The sequence below is a fragment of the Motacilla alba genome, chromosome 8 (genome assembly GCF_015832195.1).
Source record: "Motacilla alba alba isolate MOTALB_02 chromosome 8, Motacilla_alba_V1.0_pri, whole genome shotgun sequence".
NCBI classification, from domain to species: domain Eukaryota; kingdom Metazoa; phylum Chordata; class Aves; order Passeriformes; family Motacillidae; genus Motacilla; species Motacilla alba.
The window spans coordinates 28,738,020-28,757,315 of record NC_052023.1 but is presented as its reverse complement, the minus strand read 5'-3'; the positions used below and the strand labels follow the sequence as shown (position 1 = coordinate 28,757,315).

General features: G+C 48.0%; 1 protein-coding gene across 1 annotated transcript in view; it reads right to left on the bottom strand.

Moving 5' to 3' along the window:
- The window catches only part of NOTCH2 (notch receptor 2), an 83,010-nt gene that overhangs the window by 3,783 nt on the left and 59,931 nt on the right, over window positions 1-19,296 (bottom strand). The window contains exons 19-32 of the mRNA XM_038143974.1: window positions 17,893-18,046; window positions 16,753-16,937; window positions 15,809-15,941; window positions 13,023-13,268; window positions 11,003-11,115; window positions 9,937-10,466; window positions 8,849-9,196; window positions 8,464-8,606; window positions 7,475-7,685; window positions 6,758-6,854; window positions 6,090-6,258; window positions 1,550-1,851; window positions 1,127-1,274; window positions 783-880 (exon numbers count right to left, since the gene is read on the bottom strand). Of these exons, the coding sequence (XP_037999902.1) occupies window positions 783-880; window positions 1,127-1,274; window positions 1,550-1,851; window positions 6,090-6,258; window positions 6,758-6,854; window positions 7,475-7,685; window positions 8,464-8,606; window positions 8,849-9,196; window positions 9,937-10,466; window positions 11,003-11,115; window positions 13,023-13,268; window positions 15,809-15,941; window positions 16,753-16,937; window positions 17,893-18,046 (2,877 nt within the window). The remainder of the gene's footprint in view (window positions 1-782; window positions 881-1,126; window positions 1,275-1,549; window positions 1,852-6,089; window positions 6,259-6,757; window positions 6,855-7,474; window positions 7,686-8,463; window positions 8,607-8,848; window positions 9,197-9,936; window positions 10,467-11,002; window positions 11,116-13,022; window positions 13,269-15,808; window positions 15,942-16,752; window positions 16,938-17,892; window positions 18,047-19,296) is intronic.

The window sequence follows — 19,296 nt, the reverse complement described above, 5'->3', positions numbered from 1 at the left end:
CTGGCAAGCACTGCATAATGCAGTGTCACGTTAACAGTCTCCAAGAGCCACCCACCCTGAGAGCTGCCCGCTGAAAAAGGCAGATTACAGATAATTTCATACACAGCAGTGGAGCACAGGCTGAACCTTCCCACCAGGAAGGGCACCTGGTGCCTTTCTCCTATTGCCTCCTATGAGGGAAAGGTACAAAAGGCTAAACAGCCCAGTACGGAACCAGAACTTGTTGGTAGCTCTAAAATCCACTGAGTGATACATAATAATCCAAAAAAGATGCTTCAGGCAGAGGAGATAAATCAAGGACTAAGACACAGCAAAAACTAACAGTGAAGCTACAGAACATCTGCACAGTGCAGTCTGTCAAACAGAGGAGCTTGTCCCCCATCTCCACCCTGCACTGAGATCCCTGGAAACGTCACAGGACAGCACTGCTGCTGTGCCACCAGGTATTTTTCTGTCTGCTAACTGGAATCCAGCTGTTTGACACCAGCAGCACTTCACCTGCTGCTCTCACACACCACTGACTGTGTCTTGCACTCCTCCCTGCAAGGAAAGCAGGACAGCATTGATGCCCAGCACTTGGCCAAACACGGAAGAGAACTGCTCTCCCATATCAGGAACCCGGTAAGACACCCAGCACTTGGGGAGAGCTCTGGTCACAGCCTGGGTTCAGAAGACCTGCACTGAGCACCCAGTTCAGAAAATCTGAACTAAGTTCACTACCAACAGTGAAGAGATGCTTTGAGATAGGAAGCACGGGCTTGCTGAGCACCACCACACTGTACCTTGTTATCCTGCATGTCTCTGTTGGCTCCGTTTTTCAGCAGTACTAGTGTTGCTTCCACATTGTTGACAGCAGCAGCCCAGTGAAGAGCAGATTTACCTGCAGGGAAACACAAAAACGTCAGTAACAAACTAGGGAGCTATTTTGCTTCTCCTCCAGGATTGTTTAACCAAGCAGCAAGCAGCCTGTAGTTTATTGCCACTGGAGGACTTTGCAGGAGAGCCCAGTGTGTGATTTAGATACGGAATTCGTGAAGAGCTCTCACTTTGGGAGAGCAGAACCCACCCCTCCCTGCTCACACCACGGCAAATATTTGCCCAGCCTGGCACCTGGAGTTCACATTACCGTGGTCATCCACGGCGTTGACATCAGCCTGGCAATTAATGAGCTCGGCCACCATCCCTTCCACAGCCAGACGTGCAGCCAGAATTAACGGGGTCGTCCCATCATTCATCCGAGCATCCAAGTCTGTCACTCTGTTACGGATCAGGATCTGGACAACAGGGGAAGATGGATTTTTTTCAATACCACTACAGACCAAAACTGAGGCTTTGACAGAATCTCAAGAGAAATTTTACACTGACAAAGCAGCCTGAGCACTGAAATGCAAGGACCCAGAAAGCAGGTGACAGGGGCAAACAGACCAAATATATACACGCCAGATGATTTATGCACGCTGAGCGCTTCAAGCTGTGAATACCTGAGGAAATTTGATGTAAAACAGCTCGGACAGGCTCATATAAACACAGAGCTCTCCGGTGGCCATACCTGGAAGACGCCCTGGGCATCAGCAGCCACGGCTGCGTGCAGAGGGGTCCGTCCCATGTTGTCTCGAGCATTGGCATCCGCCCCGGCATCCAGGAGCCGCTTGGCAGCGTCGGCTCGGGAGTAGCGGGCTGCCAGGTGCAGAGCCATCTCCCCGGTGCGGTCTGTCTGCGCCTGCAGGTTGGCCCCCTGGTAGATCAGATCCGTGATGATGTTTGCTGAGGAGTCTTCCCCGTCCTCGTCATCCTCGCTGATGTCGGAGCCGCCCGCACGCAGAGATGCCAGCATCAGCGGAGTGCAGCCATCTGCAGAGGGGGAGATGGGGATATACAGAAACCTGGCAGAGGCATGGAAACCTTCCTACAACCTTTCTCCCCTGAGCAACAGACAGGCCCTCCAGGTGCTTTAACAGAGACCTCTTCTTAAAGCCCCACAGTTAGCGAGCTGTCTTCCTCCCAAGCATGAGCAACCTACTGCAAACCCAACAGAACTTAAGATATTCCCCTAAAGACTCAGATCATCATAAAACAAAAAAACTATGTTGCTGCTGAAGTGTAAAACTTCCACAAAAAGTAAAGGCTAGCTGAGAGAAGCAAGGGCTATAAAAATCAAAGTAATTTGACCACTCAATGTAACTGCTTGTACGGATGTCCTAATCACATCCCCGGGGAAAAGAAACAGTTGAAGGAAAAGTTATTCAACAACTAGCCACTGATTATTGGTGACATAGGTGACATTCACTTCAGATATTAACCTGAAGTGAAATGCAGACAAAAGCCTTCAAATCTACAGCAAGGTTATCACGAGAAGGATCCTGAAGTTATGACAGTCAAGCACTCAAAAGCTGACAAATGCCCCAGGATGAATACTCTCCCACAGCCTGAGTACTTTGGGAGATACTGGTCTTATTCTCCTCAAGCCTCCAGTGATGGGATGTCCACAAAGGCTGGAGTCACACTCATCCAACCAGGATCCCTGCATTGTCAGTGGAAGGAGAAAGGCTCCTCCAAACCTCTAATTTAACTTAGCTTCCTCTGATGAATCTCTCTCTCTGCCAATCAGAGAGAACAGTGGAGGAAGCCCACCTCATGCTGCTGATTTTTCACCCTTTTTATAACCTCCTTGATGCAGGATAATTAAGATCTAAAACATCTCCACATATTTTCACAAGCCAAAAAAATGCCGAGTGCTTCAGTTCCAGCAGCCTCTGAGTGTTATGTGACATTCCCTAAAGCCCCAAAACTGCAGCTGTCGACACTGAGGCTTCCCTGCTGATTTTATTGCTTTCCTGCACATCCTTCAGAGGCACCTGGAAAGCAAGAGGGACTGAGATGGCAGCAGAAGGGAACCTCACTCTGCTGACTGCTCCACTGGAGCCCATCAGCAGAAACACAAGACAATTTTTTCAGCAAGTACCTGATTTATCCCATGGGCAAGCAGGGGACAAACAACAGCTTCTCTGCCTGCACAGCTCTCTGTCACAGAGCACAAAGCCACACTGGGGTCCTGTGCACATAAACAAGGTGATATCTCCCTGCTGGAAGTAACACACACAGCTCCTACGCCCTGCTCCCATTCCCAGCCTCTGATCACTGAGCCTTCCTGGCTCTTTGCTTTAGGACAGCTGCAAAACTTTCTAGAAGTCTGCGGTTCCAGCGGGGGCACTGGAGGAGCAGGCTCTGCCCCGGCTCCAGCAGCCTGCACGCTCCTCCTAGTGGCTCCCCAGCACAGGACACACAGCCTCTCCCTTTCACCCCGCTCCTTCCCAGCATTTGGATGGACAGCAGCAAAGTGCTGAGGGATGGGCACGGCTTCAGTTCCAAGATCCAGCCCTGTCTGTAGACCCTCTCTGCTGCTCTCCAAAGCTATACCTCCCTTTGTGCTTCTCCCCCCCGCTGCTGGCTCTGCTCCCTTGTCCCAAATGAGCACTCCTCAGTATTCCAGTCAGGCTGTGGTCTCCTCCGTACTGCCACAACACAAAGAGCAGAGACACAGAGCACAGAAAGGAGCTTTCCTTTCCCCCAGCACCACAGCTCTGGGAAAAACCACTCACAGGATAGGTCTGGCTCGCTCAATCACTGCAGTTATCCTGGCTGCTCGTGCCTAGCTTCTCCACAGGGACAGCACAGCGTTAAATCCCTGGAATAATTAGCTGCCACCCTCCACAGAGTTTCTCAGGTACATGCAGCTCTTTTCAGAGCCTTGCAAGTTGGCCACACACGGCTGGTTTTATGAGGCTAGCAAAAGCACATCCAGCTAGACAGTCACAATTAAGGACTTGATGGACTACTAGAGGAAAAAAAAAAAGCTGTGGACACAATGTCTTTTTTCCCCCTTCTAGCTTGTTCTCTCAAAGAGCTGGAAAAGAACCCAAAAGCATCCAGCTGGAGGCAGACATCCAGCATGGAAAATTCCAGCCTAAACCACTGAAGTTTCAGTAACTGAAAAAAAGAGGGGCTATAATAGAGACAGTTCATCAATTTTAATTATAGGTGGTGTTAGCAGTTATGCCTATAATTGCATTACCCTGGTTACACACTCACAATAACTCCAATGAAAAGAATGTCCTCACTGCTCTGGGGGGCACAGCAAAAGAATAGCATGGGGAGACAAAGGTGGTGGCAGCATTTTATAAAAACTCCTCTGTTTGCTGTCTTTTGGTAGGAGAGCCCCTGAGAACATGTGAAATGCAGAGTGAGATAAGTCAGCAGTTCACCAGACAGGTACTCCTGAAGGTCAGGCACAAGGTACTGAAAACTAGGATATAAGGAACCCACAGGAAAAATCTCTAGGCAATGCTCCTGGAGGACACTGGAGATCTTGGATCCCCCTGGATTTGAGAGACTGCAGAAGGTGGAGGGTTAAGAGAGGGCACAAACCCTTGGTACACCGAGGTGTTTCCCTCCTCTCAGGAAGAGATCTCTGCTGTTCAACCTGCACCTGCAGCCAGGATGTAACTCACCCAGCTTCAGGTGGCTCCAGCCCAGACACCTGCATTCAAGTCAGTCAGCCTGAACACCCTTTGTAATTAATTAGGGCCAGCAAAGCATTACTGGGACCCAGTTTTCAGACTTCTTGGGACAGAGGGCAGCTACCTCTCAGAAAGGCCCATTTCTTTCCAACTGCCTGCAAAAGTGAGGGTGGCCTGAGCAGAGAAACAGCCACATTAACTGTGAGGAATCCTACCCCTCCTTTCTAAGCCGTTATTCCAACATCTCTCAGACTTTTAAAATTATTTCTGCCCCTCACAGCTGCTTGCTTCTGATGCCACAGAGAGAAATAACTTGGAGCAGCTTGCTGCAAGCTTCACAATTGCATCTGGATGGCAGGAAAACAACTCCCAGGTCAGTATAATTTCATTGCTGTTGTTGGACAAAGCTTTGGGTGAACGTGAAAATAAACTGGAGTCTTCAGAACATTACTGCCTGCACTTGGAAAGCTTCTACCCTGCCACACAACTAGAAGTTTCAATAGGGGAAATAAAGAAAAGCTTAAATTTGGCAGAAACGGATGGTTTATGTTCTCACACTCATTACACAAAAATCCCTCCTTCCCTTTGCATTTAGGAGAGCTAACGGGTCAATGAGCAGAAAAAACAATAGAAAAGAACTGAGAGAATGGGTCCAGTCATCCTTAAATTGCATGGAAATATTCCCACAAAACACAGTAGAAAAAGGCATTGCAGCAATATCATCAGCATCACCTCTCTGCATATGAACAAGAGCCATGTCTGCAGCCCTTCCAACCAGAATGCAGTCCTTGGTCAACTGTCTCCTCTCAGAGATCAGTTCTTACCAGGTGACCCACCCAGCCCCTTGCCAGCTTATACAGCTGTAGTACTACACTCATAAAAGCAGGAGAGGGTTCCTAGGGCATCTAGTCATTTGGGACTGAGAGGGAGCAAACCTGCCTGCATGTAAAGAAACCTTCCAAGTCCACAGATCTGTTATGAATTCAATGACTTGATCATCATAAGCTGAAGATATAAATCAGGGAATAAAAAAAATAATAAAAATAATAAAAAAAGAACAATCTTGCTGCATTGCTGCTCTGTTCAGGACAGCCACCTCACACACTGCTAATGAGGGCAGACTGTCTGCCAAAAAGTCATCTTATTCAGGAAAAGGCCATCCTTGCTTCCTCAAGTGGTAACAGACACCTCAGGTAGAAAACCTGCTAAGTTGGTCCTTAGAAAAGTCTGGCAGGGATATCTGCAGTGAACCAACTGGAGAAACTGGGGGTTATTTCCAGCACAATTATGCATTCAAAATTTCTGACAATATCACTTAGGCACACACTGTTATAAATGAGATTTTACAGGTGCTTGCTAAGTGAACTTTTCCTCCTGGCTCCATGATATTCCATGTGCTACAGACCACGGTTTAACCTTTCCAGCTTTTCTTTTCACACACTGTGCTTTCCTTGAGCACCATGCAACCCCTGCTGGTGTTCCTGCATACTCCATTTCATTTGTAACACCAGCAGCCCCAGCCACGGGACACAGGGCGGGCTGGCAGGACACACAGACACTCCGAGCACTGACCTGGCCCTCTGACGTTGACATCCAGAACATCCACTTCTTGATCGGCCTGGGGGGGTGTGAGGGCCAGGGAGGTGCTGCCACAGACGTCTGCTGCCTCCAGGTGCTGCTGTGTCCACTGGCGCTGGTCAATCTGCTCGTCCCCTTCTGGCAGCAAGGCCTGGTCCTCAGCCTGAGCACAGCACACAAGCAGCTGCTTCAAAACACCCAGCAAGTGGCCAAAGACACTCAGAGTTCTTGGGGTGCTCTTAGCTCTGGTGGGGTTTCTCAGGGTTTGGGTGGGGATTTTTGCTGGGTTTTGGTTTTTTGCTTGCTTTCTTGCTCTTTTAGGGGGGTTGTTTTCTTTCAAGCTAATGGTGGTCTGCATTTACTTCTGCTTGGCATTCTCAGCTTTCATACTCTCACCATACATTGTCAGGCCTGAACCGCAAGACACGCCATTAACCTTCTTGTCCCTTTCGCTGCTGTAGGGAGGGGACACTGAAACACAAGGTACTGACCTTCCCCACCAGCCTGTGGTGGCAGCGTTAACCTGAGGATTCGCTCCTCAGATACCTTTATAAATGTATTACCAATTCCTAGGCCAAGGGAGGTTTTGAGCAAGGGGAGGTAATGCAGATGCTTGTCTCACCAGCAGTTTCAGATGGTGTTGAAGTCTTAGAGATCCTTACCTTTGCTCTCTTTGGCTGAGGTCCACCATCACCTGCCCAGTGCTCTGTCGTCCCAGGGTCGGCCAGGTTACCCTCTGGTATCTGGACTGACAGATTTCTGACAAACAAGGAGAAGATATCACTTTGCAGCCTGAGCAGGTGCTACTGCTGCTACTTACACTGCCCTGCAGAGGCTAACAAAGGGCTGCTTGTAAGTTTGGCAGCTTGCAAACAGAGGAACCAAGAAATCATAAATTTCAGGCAGCCAACAGTCGCATTAAATGCACTTGGAACTGCAAAGTAGTTTGTTTCAGTGGAAAGCCAAAACAACTTAAAACTTTTGAAAATTTCCATTACTTCTGAGTCACATTTTTGATGCATTGAGTTAGAGATATTAGAAGTTTGTCATCACCTATCAACCTAAAAATGCCTCACCTATTCCAGGAGAAACTTAGGCAAAAAGTGCCCGGCTGCTGGTATACTGCTCAGTGTCAGAAACCCAACAAAACCAGGAGATCAGATTCCTTGCTGGCATTTCAGACATTACAGTTCGTTAAAATTCTTCCGTCCAAACCAGATGTTTTTAAATTTAGAGGAATAGCCTAAGAAGTTGTTCTAATTTAAAAGGAAGCTTTCTCTAAGGAGTTAAGTGCCTTTGATGAAACATATTTCAGCCACATTCTCAAAATCCTCAAGCCAGTAATAAACGGAGTGTCAGTGGCCTAAATGCAAACTCACTTGAGTCCAACAGCGTCCTCCCCCACGGGCTCTCTGCGTTTGTGGTTGCTGGGATCCCTGCGCAGGATGAAGCCCTCTGGCAGCCACAGGGAGCCGTGCTTGCGCTTGCGCTTGGCCATCATCACCCCCAGCAGAAGGATCAGCAGGATGATCAAAGCTGCCACAGCAAGCAGGTAAAGCAGCTGGGTCTTTGGTGGTAACAAGGGCTCACCTAGAAGTTCCGGTTAAAACACAGTGTGATTGACAAAGTGGAGACAACAATCTTCAACCGACAGACCCTCTTTTCTCAGCACGGTCCTTCCCACAGGGAGCATATTGTCTCTACAGAGTTTAGGCTCCACTGAGACTGCTGTTAAGTACATATCATTTCTTTTTGACTTCCCTTGGTCTGGTTTCTCAAAGTATTTTTCAGAGTACATGGCTGCTGAACCAAAGATCTTGCTCCTTCCTCCAGCCACGCTCACTTGGCATAGAGAGAGCTGATCTACATGAAGATACAAGCACGACTCAACTAGGAAAAGCAATAATGCCAGCCTAGAACGGGTTTGCAGCTGAGCCTCAGACTGAGGGAGATGGAGCAGAAATCAAAGAGATTACATATTGCCAGAGGAGAAAACATCTGGGAGACTGGACTGAGGAACGCCTCCCAGCCTCTCTCTCTAAATGGCACCTTTTCCATTGAATTCATGGCTTAGGGCACATGAATGGTTTTAGTGTGGAGATCACTGCAGTGCTGTAGCACGAGAGATTACTGATTCTACAAGCATTAAAGCGACTGGGCTCTAAATTAAATGTCCTGCCTTACTAACCAGACGTCCCCTCTGTGCACTTTGCACAAACATACTCCTATATCTGGGGACAAAGTGACCTCCCAGAAACCATACTGAACAGCGAGACACAAGAAGATGGTCAATAATCTGAGTATTTTGCAAGCCCAAGTGTGATGACTGCCTCCCTCAATAAGCAATTTTTCCTCTCCAATTACTCACTTTGGACAGACACAAAAGGATAGGGCAGCATGCCCTTGATGGCCTGAGCAGCCAAGAGAGCTGCAGCAGCTTCTGTGTTGTGAAAGCATTGCTCTGAGTCCTCTGCACACTGGCGGTTGTCGATCTCCAGGAACACCTTGGTGCTGCAGAGACACAGTAAGAGGGCACAGCAGTCAGTGACAGGAACTTACGGCAAAGCAGTAGGTCAAACTGCAGCGGTGTTTTACGTTACTCTTCCTACCCCAATGCCAAACTGGGCAGTTGCAACAGCGTTGCATTTTCCCGTTTATAAAACAGCCTACAGCCCTAGGAACTCTAGAAACACAACTACAAGCAAGAGTTACCAGCACAACCAGGCCAGAGGGAGACAGAGGGATGCGCTCACCCAATGACCTCTTGCTCCAGCTCTCTGTGCTTGCGAACCACCACGAGCGACCGACGGCTCCGCGCCGCCGATTTCTCCCCGTAGTACGGGAACACCATGGGGTTTCCCTGGGAGTCCAGCTTAATCCTCAGATTGGTGTGCAGGAGCGTCCCCAGGGTGCGCAGGAAGCTGCGGACATCCTCCAGCAGCTCGTCAGGGGGCATCAGGACCACGATGATCAGGGTGCCCTCCGCCAGCTTCTCGGCCTTGTCGCCGGCGCAGTCCAGGCCGTCCCAGCCGCACTCCTCGCTGTTGCAGCCCTGGTCGCAGCGCCCGTCCGCGTAGTGATCCGCGCAGTACTTGTCATACCTGCAGCGGGGACAGGCTCACGGGCAGCACAGGCGCTGACGAGCTCTGCACAGCACATCCGCGCTCTGCGGGCCCGGGTCTTACACTCTTCAGCACCGTGGGAGGTGAAACAACACTCGTAATCAGGGTAGCAGGAGAAATACAACCCCAGGATAAGCCTGCAGCCTGAGAGGGTGAAAATAGGAAGCACGGCACACCCCAAGTACCCATTATTTAATTCTGGTAACTGTTCTCTCTGGTATGAGAGAACAGCTTATTCTGTTTACTAAGATATCTAACACCTCCTGCCTCACTGAGGGAGAATCATCACTGCAAAGCTGTAGCATTTGTCAAAAATAACTGAAGAGAAAGAAGTGCCACTACAAACAAGCTAGAAAACATGTTCAGAGGTAGCAAACATAGTTGGGATTAAAATACAGGTATTGCTGGTATGGAACAAAATTCAGGATAGCAGGCAGCACACCTAAAACCTAGCACAAGGCAAAATGCCTCCTATTTACATTTCCAGGGAAAGCAGGGCACATCCATCAAGCAGGTTAACACATTACCATTGCTCAGGTTATCCACTTAGCGCACAGCACACAAATTCCAAAAACAGCCGAGAAGTACACAAAGCAGCAGAAACTGCTGGATGCCAAGCTTTCAGCAAGGACAGCAAGAGAAACAATGGGAGAGAAGGGAGCAACAGGCAGGAGCTATGTTAGTCACACGGAGAAAATGTTTTCAGCATCGAGCCTTACTTGCATGTCCTGCTATTCTGCTGACACTCAAAGTTGTCAAACAGGCACTCGGGCGTGTTGCAGAACTCGTCACACTGTCCATTGAAAAGCATCCAGCAGGGCAGGGAGGAGGAGCAGTTGGCCCAAGGATCCTCCACAGTCAGGGAGCAGTCGCCTCCATCCCACTGGCACGCATGGGTGTTACAGTCTTCATCACAATAGCCATCCCTGGCTTTCTCTGCACACTGGGAATCCAGGCATCTTCGGGGCTCCGGGCTGAAAGTCACAGGCTGCTCACAGTGGCTGCCCTGGGTGTGAACAGGGCACTGGCAGTAATAGTAAGGAGGCTGAGAATGAGGGTGGCAGCTGCCCCCATTCTGGCAGGGGGCACTGGCACAGCCTGGGTGTGTCTGGCATCCCTCTCCCACAGACAGCTTGGGGCAATAGCACCGTGGACCAGAAGACGTTTGGATGCACTGCTCCCCCTTCTTGCATTTCACTTGTCCACAGGTACTGTGGCTGTTGAACTCACATTTTGCTCCAGAATAACCCTGCGGGGTGGAAAAAAAGGCAAAATAATCAGTGTCACAAACTTATTCTTTGGCACTCTGAGGGCTGGAGCCAAGGTGTCATGCGCAAATCCTTTCTCCTCTGTAACTCCTCTAGCCTCACGGCAGGAGCCATGACTTTCTGGACCTAACCTCATGGATAAAGAAGGAAATCACAAGGCTCTTTTACGTTTTGAAAACAGCCTAGAAGAGCCATAAACAAGGGGAAGCTTGCAGCAAGCACAGAAAACACAGGACTGCAAAAAAAAAAAAGTTAATTTAATTAAGCTAACGTAATTTAGTGGTAGATTTAAGACAAAAAAGCCAGCTGTGATACTTGAAAACCATACAAGTTTGGGGTAGCAACAGGCAGCTTCACTCTCCTGGGGCAGCTGGAAGCCCTGGGTTTCCCTGCTGAGCGGGTACACGAAGGGATGTGGGTAAAGAGGGTCCAGTGTTCACCTGCAGTGAAGCAGTGAGAGCCTCGGCAGAGGACTGGAGCTGGGGCAGGCAGGGCGGCGTGAGCACGGGCTGCTTACCGGGGGGCACTGGCAGATGAAGCCATCGGGCATGTTGCTGGCCACGGCGCAGGTGCCGCCGTTCTGGCACGGCTTCCGGGGACACACGTCGATGACGCTCTCACAGTGACGGCCTGGGACGGAGCACAGCGAGAGAGAGCAGAGAAACGTGTGTGTGACCGCTCCAAAAACCCTCACCGCGCCAAACACCCTGCCAATAACCAGCGGGCTGAGCAGTCTTTCAGGAGGGAGCATCCCTTTGGATAAGGTGTGGTCTCCACGTGGCTGCCTAAGCAGTAAAGAGGGAGGCACCCCCAGAATCCACAAGGTGCATTCAGAGACAGCTGACCATGCCTGCCTCCTCAAGAACACACACAGCACAGCACAGAGTGTGCTGCTGTCATCCCAAGTCAGCCAGGCACAGAGGCTGGAAGTGATGTACCACACCAGTTTGGGGGTTCCTAAGACTTCTTTACAATGGCAACTCACACTGTAACCCTCAGGACCAGATGTACCACGAGTGAACAGGAGAACCCAGCAGAGTCCTCAGACTGATCAGCCAGACAGAGATCTTACTGCTCTGACCAGCTTTGCAGCAGCTCCCAGAGTCAAGCTGACACCAAACTTCTAAAAGTTGGGGATGATTTAAGCATGACTTGGGACCTCGAAGAAAACATTAATAGAAGTCTCCAGACATGTGCAGCCAAGGCTTTGCAGACAGGAGCAGACAGGGCAGGATGGCCCACAGAGTTCTGGCATCTCACCAGTCACAGACCACAGCAAAGCCACCCCGTCCCCTCCCAGGCAGAAGGGTCAGTGGGGAATGTGCAGAAGACAGACAGCTAGAGGAGGAAGCATCTTTCCCCTTTGTGCCTAACATTTCCAGACAGACTTCATGTCTGAGACACAGCAGCTCTCCCCGCTCCTCCTGGGGAGCAGCAGGCCTGCACTCCCCACAGCACAAGATCCAGCAACCCTTCCATGAGGGTCAGAAGCCACATGAGGCATAATTCATAAAAGCAACCTTAACAGACAGCCTTAAAATAAACCCATCTGGTGGCCTGCACCAGCGTCCCACCAGCTCCACTTCCCTCATTCATCATCTTTCAGGAACTTCTTTTGGCAGGATAAGTAATGCATTCAAAAGCTACTACATGAATTCTTTGAACATATATCTTTGTGATTTCTTTGCATCTGAAACTCACACATTCAGTGGAAAATCACAGCATCTTTAAATTTTAAGAAAAAAAAGAGTAAAAACTGCTGGTAAAGCATGCAGGAAAGGTGACTGGTAAGCAGGGAAAGTGAAAGGTTTTAATGGAGGAAAACAGAATGCATAAGTTAAAATGACATGGAAAATGGAAAGCTGAGAGTTAAGACACATCTGGAGACTATTAGACCAGACTTAAGCCCAGTGGGAGGCAGAAAGCAGAATAGCAGCATTACTAACAAAGAGGAGGTCTAGAGAGAGTGAGACATAAGTCTGCACAGTATGAAATTCCTGCAAAGTTGTGATTCAAAGTTGGATTGTGGAAGGCTCACCAAGCTAGGAATGTACAGCCTGTCTATACATAGAATACTCCATCCTGACCACATCACCAATGCAAGGAGGAAGGGCAGCTAGGAGTAGAAAAGGAGGCCAAAAGCTAATTATGATACCATGACACTGATTTATAGAGAAAATGCACGTGGCTGCTTTGCAAAAGGAGAAGTCACCGATAAGCTGACACATGAACTGTTACACTTTCAATATTAGAAATGTGAAATTATGAAGGCGAGAGGAGCACCACAAGGAAAGAGAAGTCCTGGAAGCCAAGTGTCTCAGGAGATTCCTTCATCTGAGACAGCTCTGGAAGCCAAATTTCTTAGAAGTTTTAAAAGAAAGACCGGGTTAAAAACTGAAACATGCTGTAGGGAAACAATCAGACGCTGTGAAGAGAAGTGGGCAGATAACAGCACTGCCAGGAAGGGACAGAACCACCATTTCTCAAGATGCTGCCATGAAACGGGAAGCAATGGGAAGCGTGTTTATGCCACTCACCAGTGAAAGCACTCCGGCAGATGCACCTGTAATCGTTTGTCAGCTGGACGCAGTCCAGGCTCCCGCGCGGGTTGCAGGGGTTGGAGAGGCACTCGTTGATGTCGCCCTCGCAGCGCTCTCCCGCGAAGCCCTGGGGACAGAGGCAGCTGTAGCCCCCGATCTGGTCAATGCACTGCCCCCCGTTGAAGCAGCGGGGAACCCCCGAGTCCGAGATGCAGTCATCCACGTTCTCCTCACAGAGGCGGCCTGCCGGGAAAGAGGGACAGCTTGGGGACACAGTGCCATGGCAGCCTTTTCTGGGATGCCTTAAGGTTTAGCTTTCATATTTTCCAGACTCTGTACTGCATTAGTTTATAACTCTGAACTTCATATCAAGTGTTGGCAGGTTCTCCTCACAGCTCAGTCACACAGAACAATCCTTTTCCAGCCCCAGAACCAAGGGCACCCTTGCAGCTCCAGGCCCAAAAAGTGCAAACAGCAGGGAATGGAGGAGAGCAGACTGGGAGGATGGGACTGCATCACCTGGAGCTGGAACTGGACAATGAACCCCAATGTGGAAATGGACCAAAACTGATAAAAGTGTGAAAACTCATGACCCAGGGTCCATCTTGGGTGGAGCCACAGCCGGGCTCTTGCACTGCCCAAGGTGTATCCTGTGAAGGCCTCTTAATAAATCCCTACTTGATTCATTAATAAATCCCTACTTTATTCCTTTAACTCTGCCCAGCCTCTGTTCTAGCAGCCTCTCAAGGCATCACCTACACTGCTCATGAAGTTTCAAGGCCGTGTCACACACAGTCCCTGAAATAAGCAGGTAAAGATCCCAGTTTAACACATTCCACACCCTCTGCAGCCAGCCAGCTTCAGAGCAGGCTTAGGGTACATGTGTTTTACATCCAGGCTGTCCTCAGCGCTAGGCTGTCCTGGTATTTGGCAGCTTTCGTACTTGACTTAATTTAAGGGCATAATTAAAAACACTAAACCAAACCAAGCCCAAAAAAGATGCACTTGATTTAGCCCTGAGACTGAGCAGAGCCTGGGAGCCCCGTGCTGGCCTTGACAGGCACAAGCTGCCACCAGGCTAAACTGGAACTGGGCAAAGAGCATTTGTAGCAACAGCACCAAAACAAGCAACAGCAAACCAACAAAAAAAAAGCAGCCGTGATGAAACACTGATTCCTCCAGCCTGGCTTCTGGGGACTCACAGCAAACCCCCACCAGCAGCCAGGGAGGGCAATTTCTTCTTCTCCTCCCTGTGGGATTTCCTTTCAAGGGACAAGGTCTGGTGCTGGTTCTGCTTTCACTGCACAAGGGCAGAGAGGGGAAGCTGAGCAAGTTTATTGCTGTTGTTCCACTCAGAGCAAGTAAAATCCTTCACCTAAATATGGAGGATGCTTATACTGGCATCAGTAAAGTACTAATTACAAACTGAGCCAGAGAAAAAAGCTAAGTTTTACTAACCTAAATAATTCTATCAAGTCTCCACCGATTCCTTTCATTTATCAAAAAAAAACCCCAAAAAAACCCAATAAAAAAACAAAAACAAAACTGTCACATCCAGAAAGTAATTAATCTCAATAAAGAAAGACTGAAGGATTAAAAGCAGTACACTCAGAACCTCTCAGGGGATGGTGAGGGATTTACTGGAATACAGAAATTCTGGCAATGCAGGTGCTGGTACCTAAATACACTCTTGGATGTAGAGACCTAAAAAGCAGGTTCAATTCTGCTTTTGTTTTATTGCACTTTTTTGCCCCATTTTTTTTTAATTGAAGAATAATATTAAGAACAATACATGAAGAATTGGTAGTGCAATGATTAACAATGAAATAAACACTTATCCAGAGTGGGGAGATGTGCTGAGAGCCACACTAAAGTGAATGAACTGGTGATATGAATGGGCAGAAAGCAAATATATTCTTTTACAATTGTACTTAAATTTACTTTATGAAACAAGAATTTAGTTCCATCTGACATCTGAAGATTCTGCCAACATTGAGATGACCCACTTCAGAAAGAAGAAGTTCAGAGCAATGTAAAGTTTTTAACTGACTTGAGAAATAAGCTTAAAAAAAGAACATAAAGTAAAAGGTTAAATTCTGAATATTTTCAAAGGCAGAAGCCAGGTTCATAGGTCAGATATAAAAGGGAAGGCTAGATTTAAAGAAACCTGACAATAAAGAGCCAGTGGAATCATGCTTACTGAAAACTACTCATATAAACTGTGGACTACTTTTTTTTCTTTTTCAACTTTTTTCCCCCCCGAAGGAGATTTCAATAAAAGAGCTCAAATATGCTGAAATAGTTTAGGGTAGCCTAGAGTCACTCAGCTTCTTTTCCACAAAAGACTCCAGGACAGAGGACAATGAAGGGCAAAAACTTAAGCAAGTATAGGACATTGGAAGTTATGCAAGAACTAAGAAAGTTTCCTACTTATTTCATAGCACTTTAGCTGAAAAGAAACCTTGGATTTACTGTATCAAAACAGATAGGTTTGGGAGAGACCTTAACAGCAATCTCATGCCTCCACATTGCCAAAGATGGCTCATACATTCCCAAGGGACACTGCCACAACCTATTCCTTTAAAAGAAAAAAATTAAAAGGGAGGGAAAAAAAGCAGCATTTATATTTAAAGAGAAAATATGTATCCCAAGGGATCCAGTGTACTTTGGGAACATTCTCCAAAGAACAGAATGCATTCCCTTTAAACCGTGTCTCATGAAACCAGCAGTCGGGAGAGGAAAATTCCCCCTTGTAACATTCACTTAATTGCTGAGCTTCCTACCCCGAGTTCCTGGTGGGCAGGAGCACTTGAAGTGATTGACCAGGTCGATGCAGGTCCCTCCGTTCTGGCAGGGCTGGAACTGGCACTCATCCACCTCGTACTCGCAGTTGACCCCCTGGTACCCGGCCACACACTGCCGGCACAGAAATAAGTGTCAATGGCCCTCTAGCAGATACATCAGCAGACACCTCAGAAAGGCTAACAGCGACAGAGGAGCCCTCAGCGGGGCAGATCAGGACTGCCTTTGTAGCTGAACAACGGCAAGAGATTTCAAGGGCTGCACAGCCAGCAGCTTAAACACACAACTCGACCACGCGACACGTAACAGGGCCCTGCAAATGTGAATTCAAGTGGTTAGATTGCTGCAAAATACAGCAGATCAAATTCTGATACCCTCCGGCACCGAAACTGGCTTAAGGTTTAAATAAAACTCATCCTTTCCCTCTGGACATGGGCTTCCAAGGTGTTCTACCATTCCAGAAAGCTTAGGGAGGCTGATATACAGTAATCTCATGACCTACACTGCTCTCTGCATCAGCGTTAGGAAACAGAAAGCAGTGGAAAGCATTTCCCACCCTGGGAGGCAAGGGATACTTTGCCCATCCAACAGGGAAAAGACAATATTCCTTTAATACATTTTACAGGTATTTTAATATAAACCACACCTCAGGCAAAAAGCCTTTCCAGATTAGAACCCAATGACACAAAGAGTTCAAGTGCTCATCAACCACAGCTCCGTCCAACCACACCTCCTAATTCATTCTTAAAAACCACTCAGGAGCACTGTTTTTGCTACAGCCAAATAAATTCCTTCCAGGTGCAGGCTGCTTTTATCCCCTATTTGAAGGTACTCCACCACTTGCAGGTGTTTCTGATCTCTTCTGGTGCCTTTGTTTCACCGTGCCCTGAGCATCCACCCCTGTTCCCAGCAGCTCCCGGGGTACCTCGCACTGGTATCCGCCCAGGTGGTCCCGGCAGGTGGCTCCGTTCTGGCAGGGGCTGGAGTCACACTCATCCAGCTGCACCTCGCAGTAGCTGCCCGTGTAGCCCACCTGGCACTGGCAGTGGTGGGTGTTCCCCACGTTGAGGCAGTGACCAGAGTGCTGGCACAGCTGGTCCACGGGGACTCCTGAAGCAGAGTTAAATCAAGTGAGCGAACACGTAAAAGGCGCTTGCTGCCAGCGCTGGTAGCTCAGACAGGAATGGATATGGGTAGGCCCAACAAATTGAAAAGTTGCAACTTTAAAATTGAAGAGTTATTCCTTAAATTACAGTGGATCAGAACCAAAACTGGCTTACAAATGAAGTCACTGCTCTGTCCTCTTTGGATTGCTGGATTCAGCACTGGCACGAAGTATTTGTACTGCTGTGTTACTTTAGCTCTGGCTGGTGAATACATATATGAAGTACTACTGCTGCTCTACAAAGGTTCAGTGTTTGTACCTAGAACGTCCCCAAAAAAGTATGGGAGCTTGACACCTTTCTCCTTTGACACTGAATCTGCTTGTCTGCATGTCCTGGACCAAAGTGGCGTGACAGTGTCCATCCGCCTGGGCTACAAGCCATGCTGCCAGACAAAATTCACTTAAAAACCAAATCTTTCACATATACATCATTTGAAGTAGAAAATTACTACCTTGAGGGGCCATGGCATAACCAATAAGGCTAAATAGTGCACTCAGTAATCAGTATTCTCTGCAAAAATACTTATCATGAGTTCCAAGATGCTTTTTTGTAGAAAGATGTGGCCTTAACCCCTGGCCTGCCTGGGGTTTAGCAGAAACCTGGGGTTCAGCCTGCCTGGGTTTAGAATGAAGAGCTGATGCATTTTCCAAAAAGGCAGTCCATGTAAAACAGCACTACTTAAACTTTGAGACCCCATGAAGTATTGAATTCTTCCTTTCTGATATTTTTGTGATGGGGAGACCCGAGGAAGTCTTGACTCCCAAACACACCGTTGCAGAGAGAATTTTTACTTGAGAAGCGACCGCCTAGAGGCAAAGCTCTCTGGGCTGTGCACAGGTGCAGGGGGGAAGGAGATGCCTGGGCACAGGGATGCTGAAGCACAGAGGATGCTGATTTACCTCTCTGTGAAGCTGCCACCTGGCACGAGACGTTGGGCACGTCGCAGTAGGCGCCGGTCCAGCTGGGCGGGCACACGCACCGGGTCTGGGCCAGAGTCTGCACACACGTGCCCTTGTTCTTACAGGGAGACTTGCTGCACAGATCCACGAGAGACTGCAGGGCAAACAACCCACGTGAAACGCGGCACAGGCAGGAGAAACGGCACTCGGAGAACAAGCTGACACGCGAGGAAAGGGAGCTCTGCAACGCGGGTTACCCGTGGCACGGGAAAGAGCAGGACAGTCCTTCCCAAGCTAAGCCAGGTACTCTACTGACAGTCTGATATGCCCGGGAAAGTGCAGGTGAATAGAGGAATAAACCCCAGGTGGCAGCATTATTTCAAAATCCCCACACCTCACCATGAAGTTGGATCTTTGACTGGCTCAGTTTGAGAAAATTGGGGTTTATCTCAGACTAGCTTTGGAGCAGGTGGCCTCCAGCTATTCTCCCTGAACTCCCCCCATCTTCACTGCTTTCTGAGGATGACAGGTGTGTTCCACATTTTGATCCATACTTTTATATCATTAGCTCACCACACCTCCTTTTGGCCCCACTTGCTGCACTGTGGTCTCTCTGACTTTTTGTGTCTTCCAAGATTCAACTGAAACTCCACAACAGTTTTATGAACTGAAGATGGGCCAAAGTATATTGCTTTTCTTGATTTCTCATACAGGAACAAAGAGTCTAAAACTCAGTAAATCATCATATGAAAGTGAAGACCCAACATAACTGTCTGACGTCATATAAACCAGCCACTAACCATAATTTCCTTTTTAAGCACTTCATCTGCAAATTAACACAGCTATTTGATTGATTTCAAGCTGACTTGAGGAAGGGTGAGGTTTTTAAAGTGAGTAGCATGGAATTTTGGCTGTAAAATGCAATTTCAATTGCAGAAAGTCCTGCTTTTCAGATGCAAACTGTCTCCTCACAAAGATTAAAGTAAAAAAAAAAAAATCTGTGCTTTCACAGGCAATCGAAAGGAAACTTGGAATTAAGTTTTATCACATGTAGTTGAGCGTGAAGAAGAAAAGACACCGAGCCTCTTGCTTCTGCATTTGTAATGAGTAGCTGACTGTTTTACATGCAAATTCTAAAACTTATGAATCATTGTCTGATTTTGTCCTGCTTATTTAGCTTTGCTAATTAGGTCAAGCCAGTTTACCACTAAGACAAGAACTACAGTGTAGCTGTAATCTATAAATCTCCCCAATACAGCTTTGAGTAGTACTTATCTAAATTTAGAAAGTTCTGGTTCCTTGTGTAAAATGGGTAATACATTACAATCAAGCCTCTCTGAACATAAAGCAGGCCTTCTGAGACTCCACGGCCTTTAACTTGGGGAAAGGAACATTAATCCTTTT